The following is a 16,039-nucleotide window of genomic DNA, read 5'->3' as shown; positions in this document are numbered from 1 at the left end:
CCTATGCTCCCTACCCTCTCCCCCCCTCCTCCTACCTCCTCCCTTTGCTCCCCTACATCCTCCCGTTACTCCTACCCTCCTCCTTACTCCCTACCCTCCTCCCCTTGCTCCCCCTCCTCCCTACCCTCCTCCTATGCTCCCTGCCTCCTCCCCTACCTCTCCTACCCTCCTCCCCTACCCTCCTCCCCCTACCCCTCCTCCCCCCCCCCTCCCCTACCCCTCCCTCCCCCCCTCCTCCCCCTCCTCCCCCCCCTCCTCCCCCCACCCCTCCCCTACCCTCCTCCCCTACCCCTCCTCCCCACCCCTCACTCTCCCCCCTCCCACTCCCCTTACCCCTCCTTAGTATATCCTGTTGTAAGAGGCGTCTATCTCCCCTCAACCAATCCTTCAGGTGTAGAGGCTGCCATTGAAACCATCTCCCTCTCTGCTTTTTTACTGGCCACCCCTCACCTCCCCTCCACTTCACCCACCCCACACCTTCCCTCACCTCCCCACACTCATCTCACCACCCCCCACCTCCCCCACACCACCCCTTACCTCCCACCATCCTCCACCTCACCTCACCTCCCACACCACCCCTCCTCTTCCCCCACACTTGCCTCCTCCCCACACCTCATCTCACCACCCACCCCACTCCCACCACCCCACTGTGATCACTCCCCACTGTGAGTCACTCCCCCACCGTGGAGTCACTCCCCACCATGAGTTTGTTGAAAAGAGGTACTTAGGCGCAACAGTAATTGTTTCCAGGCTTCTTCTCTAAGACAGGGTCACACCAATGATTTTCTTGTGTTGTTGTTGTTGGGGGCAGCCGCTAAATATTCCCGCCCTGTTGTCTCATTAATATTCCCGCCCTGTTGTCTCATTGGTTAAATATTCCCGCCCTGTTGTCTCATTGGTTAAATATTCCCGCCCTGTTGTCTCATTGGCTAAATATTCCCGCCCTTTTGTCACTATCTCTAGCTCTTTGTCTGTCTGTCTGTCTGTCCGTCCTCTCATACAATGTATACTCAATACTTTTTATCATAAACAATAAAGACAATTGTTAGTGAAGTGAGAGCTCTTTTCCAGTCATATCTCGCCAAACACGTATTTTTACCTCACCCCACACTTATATTTACCTCACCCCACACTTATATTTACCTCACCCCACACTTATATTTACCTCACCCCCCACACTTATATTTACCTCACCCCACTTATATTTACCTCACCCCACACTTATATTTACCTCACCCCACACTTATTTTACCTCACACTTATATTTACCTCACCCACGTATTTTTACCTCACCCCACACGTATTTTTACCTCACCCCACGTATTTTTACCTCACCCCACACGTATTTTACTCACCCACGTTTTTTTACGTTTATTTTACCTCGCCAAAATAGTCCCAGCAATGGCCTCTTATTTTATTGATCATCATGTGACAGCCGTTGACGTACTCTGGTCAGGTCGATAACATGTACTCAACAGCAGGTGGTTCATGGTAAGCAGGCAGGTAGGCAGGCGTGGGACTGTACCGTGTGTGGGAGGCGTGGTAGGCGTGGTACTGTACCGTGTGTGGGAGGCGTGGTAGGTGTGGGACTGGCCCGTGTGTGGGAGGCGTGGTAGGTGTGGTGCTGTACCGTGTGTGGGGCGTGGTAGGTGTGGTACTGTACCGTGTGGGAGGCGTGGTAGGCGTGGTGCTGTGCCGTGTGTGGGGGCGTGGTAGGCGTGGTGCTGTACCGTGTGGGGGCGTGGAGTGTGGGTACTGTTCTGTGGGCGTGGTAGGCGTGTGCTGTACCGTGTGGGGAGGCGTGGTAGGCGTGGTGCTGCCGTGTGTGGGGAGGCGTGGTAGGCGTGGTACTGTACCGTGTGTGGGAGGCGTCGAAGGCGTGGTACTGTACGTGTGTGGAGGCGTGGTAGGCGTGGTAATGTACCGTGTAGGGGAGGCGTGGTGTTTGATAGGTGCAGTACCGTGTGGGGAGGCGTGGTACTGTACCGTGTGGGGCGTGGTAGGCGTGTTACTGTACCGTGTGGGGGGCGTGGTGAGGTGTGGGTACTGTACCGTGTGGGGGGGCGTGGCACTGTGCCGTGTGGGGACGCCTGGTGGGCGTGGGTGTTGTGCCGTGGGGAGGCGTGGTAGGCGTGGTACTGTGCCGAGTGTGGGGCGTGGTAAGTGTGGTACTGTGCCATGGGAAGGCGTGGTACTGTACCGTGTGGGGGCGTGGTACTGTACCGTGTGGGGGGCGTGGTAGGTGTGGGTACTGTGCCGTGTGGAGGCGTGGGTACTGTACCGTGTGGGGAGGCGTGGTACTGTACCGTGTGGGGAGGCGTGGTGTGGTACTGTACCGTGTGGGGAAGCGTGGTACACCGTGTGGGGACGTGTGGTACTGTACCGTAGAGCGTGGTACTGTACCGTGTGGGGCGTGGTACTGTATCGTGTGGGGATGCGTGTAGGCATGGTACTGTACCGTGTGGGGCGTTATAGGCGTGGGTACTGTACTGCCTGCGGGCGTGGTAGGCGTGGTACTGTACCGTGTGGGAGGCGTAATGTGTACCGTGTGGGGAGCGTGGTAGGCGTGGTACTGTACCGTGTGGGGGAGGCATGGTAGGCATGGGTACTGTACTGTGTGAGGGAGGCGTGGTACCGTGTGTTTGCTAAGGTAGACTACCTCGCCTCTCATTGGCTGAAGGAAAGTCACTCAAGATGATGATTGGTGGATCCAAGCTTAGCCTCCCCTAAGCTCTTTGGCAACAGTGATTATAATACCTAACCTAACCTAACCTACCTTAAGCTAACCTAACCTAACCTAACCTAACCTAATCTACCTTAAGCTAACCTAACCTAACCTGGTAATACATGTTAACTTACCGAGCACTACAGCGTGTTGGGCCAGCTTTAGGTGTGGCCTACAGGGGTTGGCTGACCATGACATTTCAGCAGTTAATTTTGTAGACAAGTTTATGTACAAATTAACACTATTATCATCGTTGACGTAGTTATGCTTATCATTGTGTTACATTTGGGATAGGTTAGGTTCGGTTAGGTTAGGTTCATTCGGTTAGTTTAGGTTAGGTTAGGTTAGGTTAGGTTAGACTCTCACGTTATGCTAGAGACACATACCTGGTCACTACCCTGAGTGTTGTGGTGAAATATTGAGGTTACTTCTCGTGTTATAATGAATCAAGACAGTTAACGAGGGGTGAGGTGCCATATAAAGCCTTTCCCTCACACTCGCCCCTCACACTCACCCTCTCACTCACCCCCCCACACTCGCCCTCACACTCACCCCTCACACTCTCGCGTCACACTCACCCTCCTCCCCACCCCTCACCTCACCCTCCCCGCACCCTCCCTCGCCCTCACACTCACCCCTCACCGCACCCCCACACTCGCCCTCACCTCACCCCTCGCACTCACCCTCCCTCGCCCCTCCACGCACCCCTCACACTCGCCCCTCACCTCACCCTCACACCCCTCACTCGCCCTCACCTCACCCCTCCACACCCCTCTCCGCCCCTCCCACACTCACCCCTCACTCCACCCTCACCTCGCCCTCCACACCCCTCACACTCGCCCCTCACACTCCACCTCACACACCCCTCACACACCCCTCCCCTCACCCCTCCCCCTCACCCCTCACACTCACCTCCTCACCCCTCACCCCTCCCTCCACACGCACCCCTCACACTCACCCCTCACACTCACCCCTCACGCTCACCTCTCCCTCACCCCTCTCACTCACCCCCTCTCTCACCCCTCTCCTCCCACCCCTCCCCTCACCCCTCCCACACTCACCCCTCACCTCACCCCTCCCCTCACCCCTCACACTCACCCCTCAACACTCACCCCTCACACTCACCCCCCACACTCGCCCCTCACACTCACCCCTCTCACTCACCCCTCTCACTCACCCCTCTAATATTTTTTAGCGCCAAGGAGGTAATGGTTTGTTCTTTCTTGTAGGTACTGAGTGTTAAGGGCCACTTGCCACCACCTACCACCATCTGCTTAGTGTTGAGGGCCACCTACCACCATCTGCTGTGTTGGGGGCCACCTACCACCATCTGCTGTGTTGGGGGCCACCTACCACCATCTGCTGAGTGTTGAGGGCCACCTACCACCATCTGCTGTGTTGGGGGCCACCTACCACCATCTGCTGAGTGTTGAGGGCCACCTACTACCCTACACCCATAGCCACAACCTGGCCGCTGTAGGAGATAACTGCAGCATCACCTTGACCAACACGACAGAGGTGGTTTAGTGACTCACTTTGCCTCACTGTACTATACACGGGTTCCAGTGTTCCAAGTTTGTCACTCAGTAAGTATTATAGCAGACAATTTACCAGTAAACTGTAGGAAAAATAGTATTGCTGAGAAACTTCCGCGGAAACAACACTGAAATTTATATTTTAAAAAATTAAGAATTTTCTCCTAAATACGAAAGTTAAGTCAGTCGCCCCGCCACCTCCTCCTCGCCACTAACTTATTTTACATCGATTCACAAATTTCCAGAACTGTTGTTGACAAGTTTTGTGTTTACTGAACAATGTAAGTGTCTTCCTGCAACACGCAGTCACAAACGTCTGCTGAAAGGTGTCACACAGGAGAGTGTCACGTAAGGATGTTACAGGAAAGTGTCACAAAGGAAGGTGCCACAGGAAAGTGTTAGATAAGGGTGTTACAGGAAGGTGTCACATAAGGGTGTTACAGGAAGGTGACAGAGAGGTGTGCCTTCTCTGGCTCACCACACGGAGGGGAAGAGTTAGGTGGTGTAGGACAACGTGATGACGGCGACGCCTGGAGGTGTGGCTGTACACAGCCTCGGCACCCCAGTCAGTGTGTTGTCCAGCAGCGAGGTCTCGGCGACCCTCTACGGGACACCCGAGTCAATGAGCTGGACGGATCCATCCCACGGAGAGACGAGAAACGTGAGGGACACCTCCAACAGCAACAGCAGTACCTTGTTAGTGTCCGTCAACGAGAAGGTTGCCACGGTAACTCACCTGTCAACCTTTAACTCTGAGACACCACACCACGCCGCGGCTACCACCACCCTCCTCCTCCTCAACCAGACCACCAACATCACCACAACCGGAGACCAGGACCTCGACTACCAAGACAACCTTAACGCCTCGCTGGCTTCCAATTACAGCGATTACGACTTGTCTCTGGACGACCTTCTGTACCGGCACTCCTTCAACACGGGTCTTCTGCTCTGTCTTAGTTATGTTGTCGTCTTCATCCTGGGACTTATCGGCAACTGCTTCGTCATCGCTGTTGTCTTCAGGTAAAGTCTTGTGTGTGTGTGTGTGTTTAAGATTCTACTAGGTTAAGTTGAATTAGATTAAGTTACATAGGTTAAGTTACATTAAGTTAGGTCAAGTCAGATTGAGTTAGGTTAAGTTAGATTTGAGTTAGGTGACGTTAAGTTATAATCACAGCTCTATCAACACGAGTCACCCACAAGGTCACATTATTAGTGTCGCTAACCACTTATTGACTCAGGTAACCAGAAAATATTGATAATTAAGAGCAGGTAAATCTGATGTTACAAGAGGCTCTAATTGTCTTACCTGTAGCTGGTCGGCTCTAATTGCCTTACCTGTGGGTAGTCGGCTCTACAACATGACGTTCTCACTTATTAAGTTTTGCTCGCTATAACAACATCAAAGACCCAGATCACTGACACCTTCCTCATACACTGTGCATGGCAAGGAAGAGGAACACACACACACACACACACACGCAGTGGTCGACGACCTTCACTCCTCACGTCATAATAATGACAAGCCAGAACTAATATCAGGAACAACCTTGAGTAAAGCAATTAACAATTAGCTTTATTGAATACTAACATGTAAATGAATATCTTAGTAATTAGTGTTAATGAAAGGTTAAACTAATGATCTTATAGTTTCTTTTATATATATATATATATATATATATATATATATATATATATATATATATATATATATATATATATATATATATATATATATATATATATATATATCGAGAGAGTACTCACGTAACACAAGGTGACTTCTGACTTTCCATAGACTATCAAGCAGTTACTCGCAATATAAAACCTAACCTACAATTACCTATTCTTATCTAACCTAACATTAACCTAAATTGTTCTTGGTGTAGTGATACTATTAGACGACGCCATAAATGTGTTCATATAATGTTAGCTTATGTTATATTATATTAACTTAGGTTAGGTTAGGGTTGTTCACCTTCGATCATTCACCTACACTTGCTTGGTTCAACTCCGTCTCGAGGTGACTGTTGCCAATAATTACTCTTTGATGTCAAGTTCTGGTCAGGTGTAATTTTATTTTGATGGCCTGGACATTATCACCTCCCCCCCTCCCCGCTAGTTTATTAGACGTTAAGATTAACCTTACCTAACTTAACCTAACTTAACGTAACATAAGCTAACCTAACCTAACCTAACCTAACATAAGCTAACCTAACCAAACCTACCTTAATCTAACATAACCCAACAACCCTAACCTGACTTAACCTAACTTAACCTAATACAATATTTACCTTATACCGGCGCAGGACCCCGCGCATGCGCACACCCACCAACTATTTCATCGTGAACCTGGCAATGGCCGATGTGTTGGTCATAGTGTTCTGTCTACCAGCCACACTACTCTCCAGCATATACTACCGTGAGTATCTACTTCCCCCATCATCATCATCATCATCATCACTTCCCCCATCATTATTTATCATAATAACTCATATTATCACCACCATCATTGATTCAACAGGTGTAGGATGATAAGTACAGGTGTCATCACAGGCTCAACAGGTGTAGGATGATAAGTACAGGTGTCATCACAGGCTCAACAGGTGTAGGATGATAAGTACAGGTGTCATCACAGGTGTAGGATGATAAGTACAGGTGTCATCACAGGTGTAGGGTGATAAGTACAGGTGTCATCACAGGCTCAACAGGTGTAGGATAATAAGTACAGGTATCTCTCCCTCCTCCAGCGTGGATGTTAGGATGGATAATGTGCAAGTTGGTAGCGTACGTCCAGGCTGTGTCCGTATCTGCGTCTGTTAACTCCCTGGTGGCCGTCTCCCTCGACAGGTAAGGTCACTAAGGTATACTGTCACACACACACACACACACACCAGCAGTAACAGGGTCACAAAGCGTTACTGACACCACCTATGGTTACCCTACAGGTTCTTGGCCATCTGGTTTCCTCTTAAGCTCCAGATCACAACAGAACGAGCCAGGGCCCTTATTGTCATCATCTGGATAATGGCCGTCGCCTCGGCTATACCTTACTCCATCTACTTCGAGACACAGGTGTTCTACAAGCAAGCTCCTGACCTCATAGTTTGTGTTGAGGTAAGTCTTATTGTTCACTATTACTACAGGTGTTATTGTTCACTATTACTACAGGTGTTATTGTTCACTATTACTACAGGTGTTATTGTTCACTATTACTACAGGTGTTATTGTTCACTATTACTACAGGTGTTATTGTTCACTATTACTACAGGTGTTATTGTTCACTATTACTACAGGTGTTATTGTTCACTATTACTACAGGTGTTATTGTTCACTATTACTACAGGTGTTATTGTTCACTATTACTACAGGTGTTATTGTTCACTATTACTACAGGTGTTATTGTTCACTATTACTACAGGTGTTATTGTTCGTTATTACTACAGGTGAAATTATCATGGGGGTCTAATCTTCAGGTGACGCCACACACCAGTGAACCTTCGATATAACGGACTTTTATCTTTATATAGTTCGTTAAATGTAGGTTTCATTTCTAACAGACCCTCGATATAACGGACTTTTATCTTTATATAGTTCGTTAAATGGAGGTTTCATTTCTAACAGACCCTCGATATAACGTACTTTTATCGTTATATATTTCGTTAAATGGAGGTTTCATTTCTAACAGACCCTCGATATAACGGACTTTTATCTTTATATAGTTCGTTAAATGTAGGTTTCATTTCTAACAGACCCTCGATATAACGTACTTTTATCGTTATATAGTTTGTTAAATGGAGGTTTCTCTTCTAAAGGACGCTCGATATAACGTACTCTTAACTCCCCTAGATGTGGCCCAGCAGACAAGCAGAACGTTTCTACTTCCTCATCGCCCACCTGCTCTTCTGCTACCTGCTTCCCCTACTGCTTATCATCTTCTTCTACGTAATGATATGGATCAGGGTAAGTGATACATGGAGTCAGGTAGTGATACATGGATCAGGGTAAGGGATACATGGAGTCAGGTAGTGATACATGGATCAGGGTAAGTGATACATGAAGTGAGGTAGTGATACATGGATCAGGGTAAGTGATACATGGAGTCAGGTAGTGATACATGGATCAGGGTAAGTGATACATGAAGTGAGGTAGTGATACATGGATCAGGGTAAGTGATACATGAAGTGAGGTAGTGATACATGGATCAGGGTAAGTGATACATGGGTGAGTAGTGATACATATGGATCAGGGGTAAAGGATACATGGGTGAGGTAGTGATACATGGATCAGGGTAAGGGATACATGGGAGTGGGAGTAGTGATACATGGATCAGGGAGTAAGGGATGCATGGAATTGAGTAGTGATACATGGATCAGGGAGTAGAGTGATACATGTGGGTGAGGTAGTGATATGTGGATCCCAGAGTGAAGTGATACATGGAGTCAGGTAGTGATACATGGATCAGGGTAAGTGATACATGAAGTGAGGTAGTGATACATGGATCAGGGTAAGTGATACATGAAGTGAGGTAGTGATACATGGATCAGGGTAAGTGATACATGGAGTCAGGTAGTGATACATGGATCAGGGTAAGTGATACATGGAGTCAGGTAGTGATACATGGATCAGGGTAAGTGATACATGGAGTGAGGTAGTGATATGTGGATCAGGGTAAGGGATACATGGAGTGAGGTAGTGATACATGGATCAGGGTAAGTGATACATGGAGTGAGGTAGTGATATGTGGATCAGGGTAAGTGATACATGAAGTGAGGTAGTGATACATGGATCAGGGTAAGTGATACATGAATTGAGGAGTAGTGATATGTGGATCAGGGGTAAGTACATGGAGTGGGAGTATTAGTGATGCATGGATCAGGGTAAGTGATACATGGGTGAGGAGTAGTGATGATACATGGATCAGGGGTAAGTGATGCATGAGTGAGGTAGTGATATGTGGATCAGGGGTAAATGATACATGGGTAAGTAGTGATACATGGATCAGGGTAAGTGATACATGAAGTGAGGTAGTGATACATGGATCAGGGTAAGTGACACATGAAGTGAGGTAGTGATACATGGATCAGGGTAAGTGATACATGGAGTGAGGTAGTGATATGTGGATCAGGGTAAATGATACATGGAGTGAGGTAGTGATACATGGATCAGGGTAAATGATACATGGAGTGAGGTAGTGATATGTGGATCAGGGTAAGTGATACATGAAGTGAGGTAGTGATATGTGGATCAGGGTAAGGGATACATGAAGTGAGGTAGTGATATGTGGATCAGGGTAAGGGATACATGAAGTGAGGTAGTGATATGTGGATCAGGGTAAGTGACACATGAAGTGAGGTAGTGATATGTGGATCAGGGTAAGGGATACATGGAGTGAGGTAGTGATACATGGATCAGGGTAAGTGATACACGGAGTCAGGTAGTGATACATGGATCAGGGTAAGGGATACATGGAGTGAGGTAGTGATACATGGATCAGGGTAAGTGATACACGGAGTCAGGTAGTGATACATGGATCAGGGTAAGTGATACATGGAGTGAGGTAGTGATACATGGATCAGGGTAAGTGATACACGGAGTCAGGTAGTGATACATGGATCAGGGTAAGTGATACATGGCTCTCGTAGTGTGTGTGTAATAATAAGCTGGAATTTTCAATCAAATTTAATTGTTGTGACGGAGGAGCTACAACACTACTGACGGAGGAGCTACAGCACTACTGACGGAGGAGCTACAGCACTACTCACGGAGGAGCTACAACACTACTCACGGAGGAGCTACAACACTACTCACGGAGGAGCTACAACACTACTGACGGAGGAGCTACAGCACTACTGACGGAGGAGCTACAGCACTACTGACGGAGGAGCTACAACACTACTGACGGAGGAGCTACAGCACAGCACTACGCGACGGAGGAGCTACAACACTACTGACGGGCTACAGCACTACTGACGGAGGAGCTACGCACACCTACTGACGGAGGGAGCTACAGCACTACTGACGGAGGAGCTACAGCACTACTGACGGAGGAGCTACAACACTACTCACGGAGGAGCTACAACACTACTCACGGAGGAGCTACAGCACTACTGACGGAGGAGCTACAGCACTACTGACGGAGGAGCTACAGCACTACTGACGGAGGAGCTACAGCACTACTGACGGAGGAGCTACTGCACTACTGACGGAGGAGCTACAGCACTACTGACGGAGGAGCTACAACACTACTGACGGAGGAGCTACAGCACTACTGACGGAGGAGCTACAGCACTACTGACGGAGGAGCTACAACACTACTGACGGAGGAGCTACTGCACTACTGACGGAGGAGCTACTGCACTACTGACGGAGGAGCTACAACACTACTGACGGAGGAGCTACAACACTACTGACGGAGGAACTACAACCTTCTTTATTCCTACAGGTTGCCAGTAGACACATCCCAGGAGACAGCAGAGACGCCGCCGTTCACGAGATGCAACAACGCAGTAAGGTGAAGGTCGTGAAGATGCTGGTGGTGGTGGTGATTATCTTCATGTTGTCTTGGCTGCCTCTCTACGTTATCTTCACCAGGATCAAGGTAACTTCACTACATCTACAGTACACCATTAAGTCTGATATAGTTATGTTCAACTAATTCTCAAACTACACATTTTCCTGTAGATTTATATAATACAAACTTATATTATATTTCACAAGGATATATATTCACAATGATAATAATACACTGTAGTTAATGCATATGTGAGTCAGACTTACTTTTTGAGGAGTGGTGGAGAGAGTGAGGGAGGAGGAGGTTGAGGCAAGGATCATGTGTGGTGGAGAGAGAGAGGGAGGAGGATGGTGAAGCAAGGATCATATGTGGTGGAGAGAGTGAGGGAGGAGGAGGGTGAAGCAAGGATCATCTGTGGTGGAGAGAGTGAGGGAGGAGGAGGGTAAGGACTGCCCCTTCCTTGGGATCCTCTACATCTCTACACGAGTGTTGGTGCAGCTCACAGCGGGACCTGGCTGGGACAAGTTACAACGGGTCAGTCTGTTTAAAGAATGTAGTTCAGGTAACCTTTGTTTTGTTTTATACAGTTCTACAGCTCGTGTATCAGTAGAAGGCATTGTTTATCTTCGTACTAACTTCAAGGTTGTGATCGGGTCAACAACAACAAATACAACCCTAGTCCTGTGGTTCACATAACGAAGAGGTGCTCATCGAAGTTTGGCAGATTTTTACACCTTTTCAAATACTTGATGTTCGTGCAAGTCTGTACATAGAACACAACTATATACTGTACTGTACGCTAGAGAAAGAGTAACATAAACATGTAATTCTCATTGTCATCATGAAATAGATCATTGGCGTTATTTCAGCTTGGTGATGAGCTTGGTGAGACCGAGGGAGCAGTTCTGGCCATCGTCACCCCTATGGCACAGTGGCTGGGGTCATCCAACTCCTGCATCAACCCTATTCTCTACGCTTTCTTCAACAAAAAGTACCGTAATGGGTTCCTGGCCATCGTCAAGAGTCGCTCGTGCTGTGCTACTCTCCGCTATGACTCCTACTCGTACTCCACCACGCGTAGGTCTTACTATCCGTCATACCGCTCCACCATCCGACCCGAAGCTGGCACCGTCGACCCCATCAATCATCACAAGAACAGCTCCGCCAACGTGTACACACTAGAGGGACGAGCTAACACCCGCACCAGGTACCACACAGGGCGGCCACGCACTCTGGCCAACGGCCTCAGTCCTGCTCTCCACCTCGCAGATAACTTTACCAAGGACGCCAGCTTGGAGGAGATGCGTCCACCACAACCAATATTGGGAGGCATTGAGGTGGTGGAAGTGGATGAGTACAGCAACAGCTATGCAGACAGCATCCACACCTTCACCAACGGCAAACTCGACGCCGTAGACTAAGACTAAAGCGACTCTTTGATGAATCTCCTGTTACTCGGGACGCCTTTACTGACCATTACTACAACTTTGTCTCTCTCTGGTTCTTTTGTCATCAGTCAGAAAACTATGACGTTGTCTGTCTGGTCATTCCTGGAGGTCAGGTCATTGTTCCCTCACTAGTCGTGATCCAGCCTCGCGGGACTCTCTGTTTACAACTCTTGGTGTTATTGTAAGACGTATATGTGTTATTAACTATCACGCACAGCACCTACAGTAAGTCATGCAGTACAGCAGGTGTGTTGAGCAGTACAGCAGGTATGTTGAGCAGGACAGCAGGTGTGTTGAGCGGGACAGCAGGTGTGTTGAGCGGGACAGCAGGTGTGTTGAGCGGGACAGCAGGTGTGTTGAGCAGGACAGCAGGTGTGTTGAGCAGTACATCAGGTGTGTTGAGCAGTACATCAGGTGTGTTGAGCAGTACATCAGGTGTGTCTATATGTTGTCGATCTTTCCCTAACACCAAAATATTTAATCTAGTTTTTAGAAGATTTCACCTAACCTAACCTAACCTAACCTAAAGTAACCTAAACTAACTAAACTAGCCTAATGAAGCTGACAATTTTTTTACAAACGGACAGACGGCAAGTAGCTCTCTCATTACTCTCTCCTCCTGAATTGTTTGGTCGCGAAAAAATATAAATAAAATGAGAAATTAATCTGTGCAAAAAATTCTGTTGAGTTGAACTGAAAAAGTCTAATGTGATGTGTGTGTGAGAGACAGGTCATGTGTGTGAGAGAGACAGGTCATGTGTGTGAGAGAGACAGGTCATGTGTGTGAGAGAGACAGGTCATGTGTGTGAGAGAGACAGGTCATGTGTGTGAGAGAGACAGGTCATGTGTGTGAGAGAGACAGGTCATGTGTGTGTGAGAGACAGGTCATGTGTGTGTGAGAGACAGGTCATGTGTGTGTGAGAGACAGGTCATGTGTGTGTGAGAGACAGGTCATGTGTGTGAGAGAGACAGGTCATGTGTGTGAGAGAGACAGGTCATGTGTGTGAGAGAGACAGGTCATGTGTGTGAGAGAGACAGGTCATGTGTGTGAGAGGCAGGTCATGTGTGTGTGAGAGACAGGTCATGTGTGTGTGAGACAGGTCATGTGTGTGAGAGAGACAGGTCATGTGTGTGAGAGACAGGTCATGTGTGTGAGAGAGACAGGTCATGTGCGTGAGAGAGACAGGTCATGTGCGTGAGAGAGACAGATCATGTGCGTGAGAGAGACAGGTCATGTGTGTGAGAGAGACAGGTCATGTGTGTGAGAGACAGGTCATGTGTGTGAGGAGACAGGTCATGTGTGTGAGAGAGACAGGTCATGTGTGTGAGAGAACAGGTCATGTGTGTGGAGAGACAGGTCATGTGTGTGAGAGGCAGGTCATGTGTGTGAGAGAGACAGGTCATGTGTAGAGACAGATCATGTGTGTGAGAGAGACAGATCATGTGTGTGAGAGAGACAGATCATGTGTGTGAGAGAGACAGGTCATGTGTGTGAGAGAGACAGGTCATGTGTGTGAGAGAGACAGGTCATGTGTGTGAGAGAGACAGGTCATGTGTGTGTGGAGAGACAGGTCATGTGTGTGAGAGAGACAGATCATGTGTGTGAGACAGGTCATGTGTGTGTGAGAGAGACAGGTCATGTGTGTGTGAGACAGGTCATGTGTGTGAGAGAACAGGTCATGTGTGTGAGAGACAGGTCATGTGTGTGAGAGAGACAGGTCATGTGTGTGTGAGAGAGACAGGTCATGTGTGTGTGAGAGAGACAGGTCATGTGTGTGGAGAGAGACAGGTCATGTGTGTGAGAGAGACAGATCATGTGTGTAGAGACAGGTCATGTGTGTGGAGAGAGACAGATCATGTGTGTGAGAGAGACAGATCATGTGTGTGAGAGAGACAGATCATGTGTGTGAGAGAGACAGATCATGTGTGTGAGAGACAGATCATGTGTGTGAGAGAGACAGGTCATGTGTGTGAGAGAGAGACAGGTCATGTGTGTGAGAGACAGGTCATGTGTGTGAGAGAGACAGATCATGTGTGTGAGAGAGACAGATCATGTGTGTGAGAGAGACAGGTCATGTGTGTGAGAGAGACAGATCATGTGTGTGAAGAGACAGATCATGTGTGTGAGAGACAGGTCATGTGTGTGAGAGAGACAGGTCATGTGCGTGAGAGACAGATCATGTGCGTGAGAGAGACAGGTCATGTGCGTGAGAGAGACAGGTCATGTGTGTGAGAGAGACAGGTCATGTGTGTGAGAGAGACAGGTCATGTGTGTGAGAGAGACAGGTCATGTGTGTGAGAGAGACAGATCATGTGTGTAGAGACAGGTCATGTGCGTGAGAGAGACAGATCATGTGTGTGAGAGAGACAGGTCATGTGTGTGAGAGACAGGTCATGTGTGTGAGAGACAGATCATGTGTGTGAGAGACAGGTCATGTGTGTGAGAGCAGGTCATGTGCGTGAGAGACAGGTCATGTGTGTGAGAGAGACAGGTCATGTGCGTGAGAGAGACAGGTCATGCGTGAGAGAGACAGATCATGTGCGTGAGAGAGACAGGTCATGTGCGTGAGAGACAGATCATGTGCGTGAGAGAGAGACAGGTCATGTGCGTGAGAGAGACAGGTCATGTGTGTGAGAGAGACAGGTCATGTGTGTGAGAGAGACAGGTCATGTGTGTGAGAGAGACAGGTCATGTGTGTGAGAGAGAGACGGTCATGTGTGAGAGAGACAGGTCATGTGCGTGAGAGAGACAGATCATGTGCGTGAGAGAGACAGATCAGTGTGTGAGAGAGACAGGTCATGTGCGTGAGAGAGACAGATCATGTGCGTGAGAGAGACAGGTCATGTGTGTGTGAGAGAGACAGGTCATGTGTGTGAGAGAGACAGATCATGTGTGTGAGAGAGACAGGTCATGTGTGAGAGAGACAGGTCATGTGTGAGAGAGACAGGTCATGTGCGTGAGAGAGACAGGTCATGTGTGAGAGAGATAGGTCATAAAATAATGATAATAATAATTAACGGTTTATTGAAATAGTTCTGAAAAAGTTCTGAAGCTGAAGGCTGAAAATATACATTGGACATAAATGACTTATTACATACATTGACATTGGTGGTTTAACAAAAGCCTTCATAGCAGAAAGTTAAAGGAATATACAGTGAACATACAGATTAATGTTTACAGTGGGCGGTCACGTAGATCTTGTGCACTGAGGTATTGAACAGCAGACACGTAGTGTAGTAACTCCCTCACAGATGGCGTTATGAGGGGCATCACGTGGAGTAGTAGTTCCCTCACAGGTGGTGTTATGAGGGGCTTGACGTGGTGTAGTAATTCCCTCACAGATGGTGTTATGGGGCCTAGTAGTAATATTCCCTCACAGATGGTGTATGAGGGCCTGATATGGTGCAGTAATTCCCTCACAGATGGTGTTATGAGGGGCCTGATGATGTAGAAATTCCCTCACAGATGGTGTATGAGGGGCCTGATGTGGTGTAAAATTCCCTCACAGATGGTGTTATGAGGGGCATCACATGGTGTAGTAATTCCCTCACGGATGGTGTATGAGGGGCCTGATGTGGTGTAGTAATTCCCTCACAGATGGTGTTATGCGGGGCATCACATGATGCTGTAGCAACTCATTCACTACGTGGTGTCGTAGCATCATGGGGACACCACGTGGTCTGGTGTCTGGGACCTCACTCACTCAAGTGAGTGAGTGAGGTCCCAGGCCTCCCTATCGTGGATGGATTAACACATAGCTGGTGTTGTTGAGTCTCACGGGCAGTTATCACTGGGTACCTGGGACCTCACTGTGTAAGG

At 48.3% G+C, this 16,039-nt stretch overlaps 1 protein-coding gene across 1 annotated transcript; it reads left to right on the top strand.

Annotated features, from left to right (window-relative positions):
- The first annotated feature begins 4,075 nt into the window (after positions 1-4,075).
- Positions 4,076-13,010, top strand: LOC121855923 (neuropeptide SIFamide receptor-like). The gene is made up of 7 exons (XM_042351125.1): positions 4,076-5,280; positions 6,567-6,679; positions 7,008-7,107; positions 7,206-7,374; positions 8,107-8,220; positions 10,703-10,858; positions 11,641-13,010. The coding sequence occupies exons 1-7, from the start codon at positions 4,778-4,780 to the stop codon at positions 12,190-12,192; spliced, it is 1,707 nt and encodes a 568-aa protein (XP_042207059.1). The 5' UTR covers positions 4,076-4,777; the 3' UTR covers positions 12,193-13,010.
- The last annotated feature ends 3,029 nt before the right edge of the window (positions 13,011-16,039 follow it).

The sequence above is a fragment of the Homarus americanus genome, unplaced genomic scaffold, assembly GCF_018991925.1.
Source record: "Homarus americanus isolate GMGI-L3 unplaced genomic scaffold, GMGI_Hamer_2.0 scaffold1024, whole genome shotgun sequence".
Taxonomy (NCBI): domain Eukaryota; kingdom Metazoa; phylum Arthropoda; class Malacostraca; order Decapoda; family Nephropidae; genus Homarus; species Homarus americanus.
Note: the sequence above shows the minus strand (reverse complement) of the source record. Positions and strands in the feature narration are given on the sequence as shown.

What these genes read in the sequence shown, in the direction of transcription:
- LOC121855923 (XM_042351125.1), top strand. Translation starts at nt 4,778, where the DNA reads ATGACGGCGACGCCTGGAGGTGTGGCTGTACACAGCCTCGGCACCCCA. An exon ending in ACTCTCCAGCATATACTACC is followed by an intron (nt 6,680 to 7,007) that starts GTGAGTATCTAC and finishes TCCCTCCTCCAG; the next exon opens with CGTGGATGTTAGGATGGATA. An exon ending in ACCTCATAGTTTGTGTTGAG is followed by an intron (nt 7,375 to 8,106) that starts GTAAGTCTTATT and finishes TAACTCCCCTAG; the next exon opens with ATGTGGCCCAGCAGACAAGC.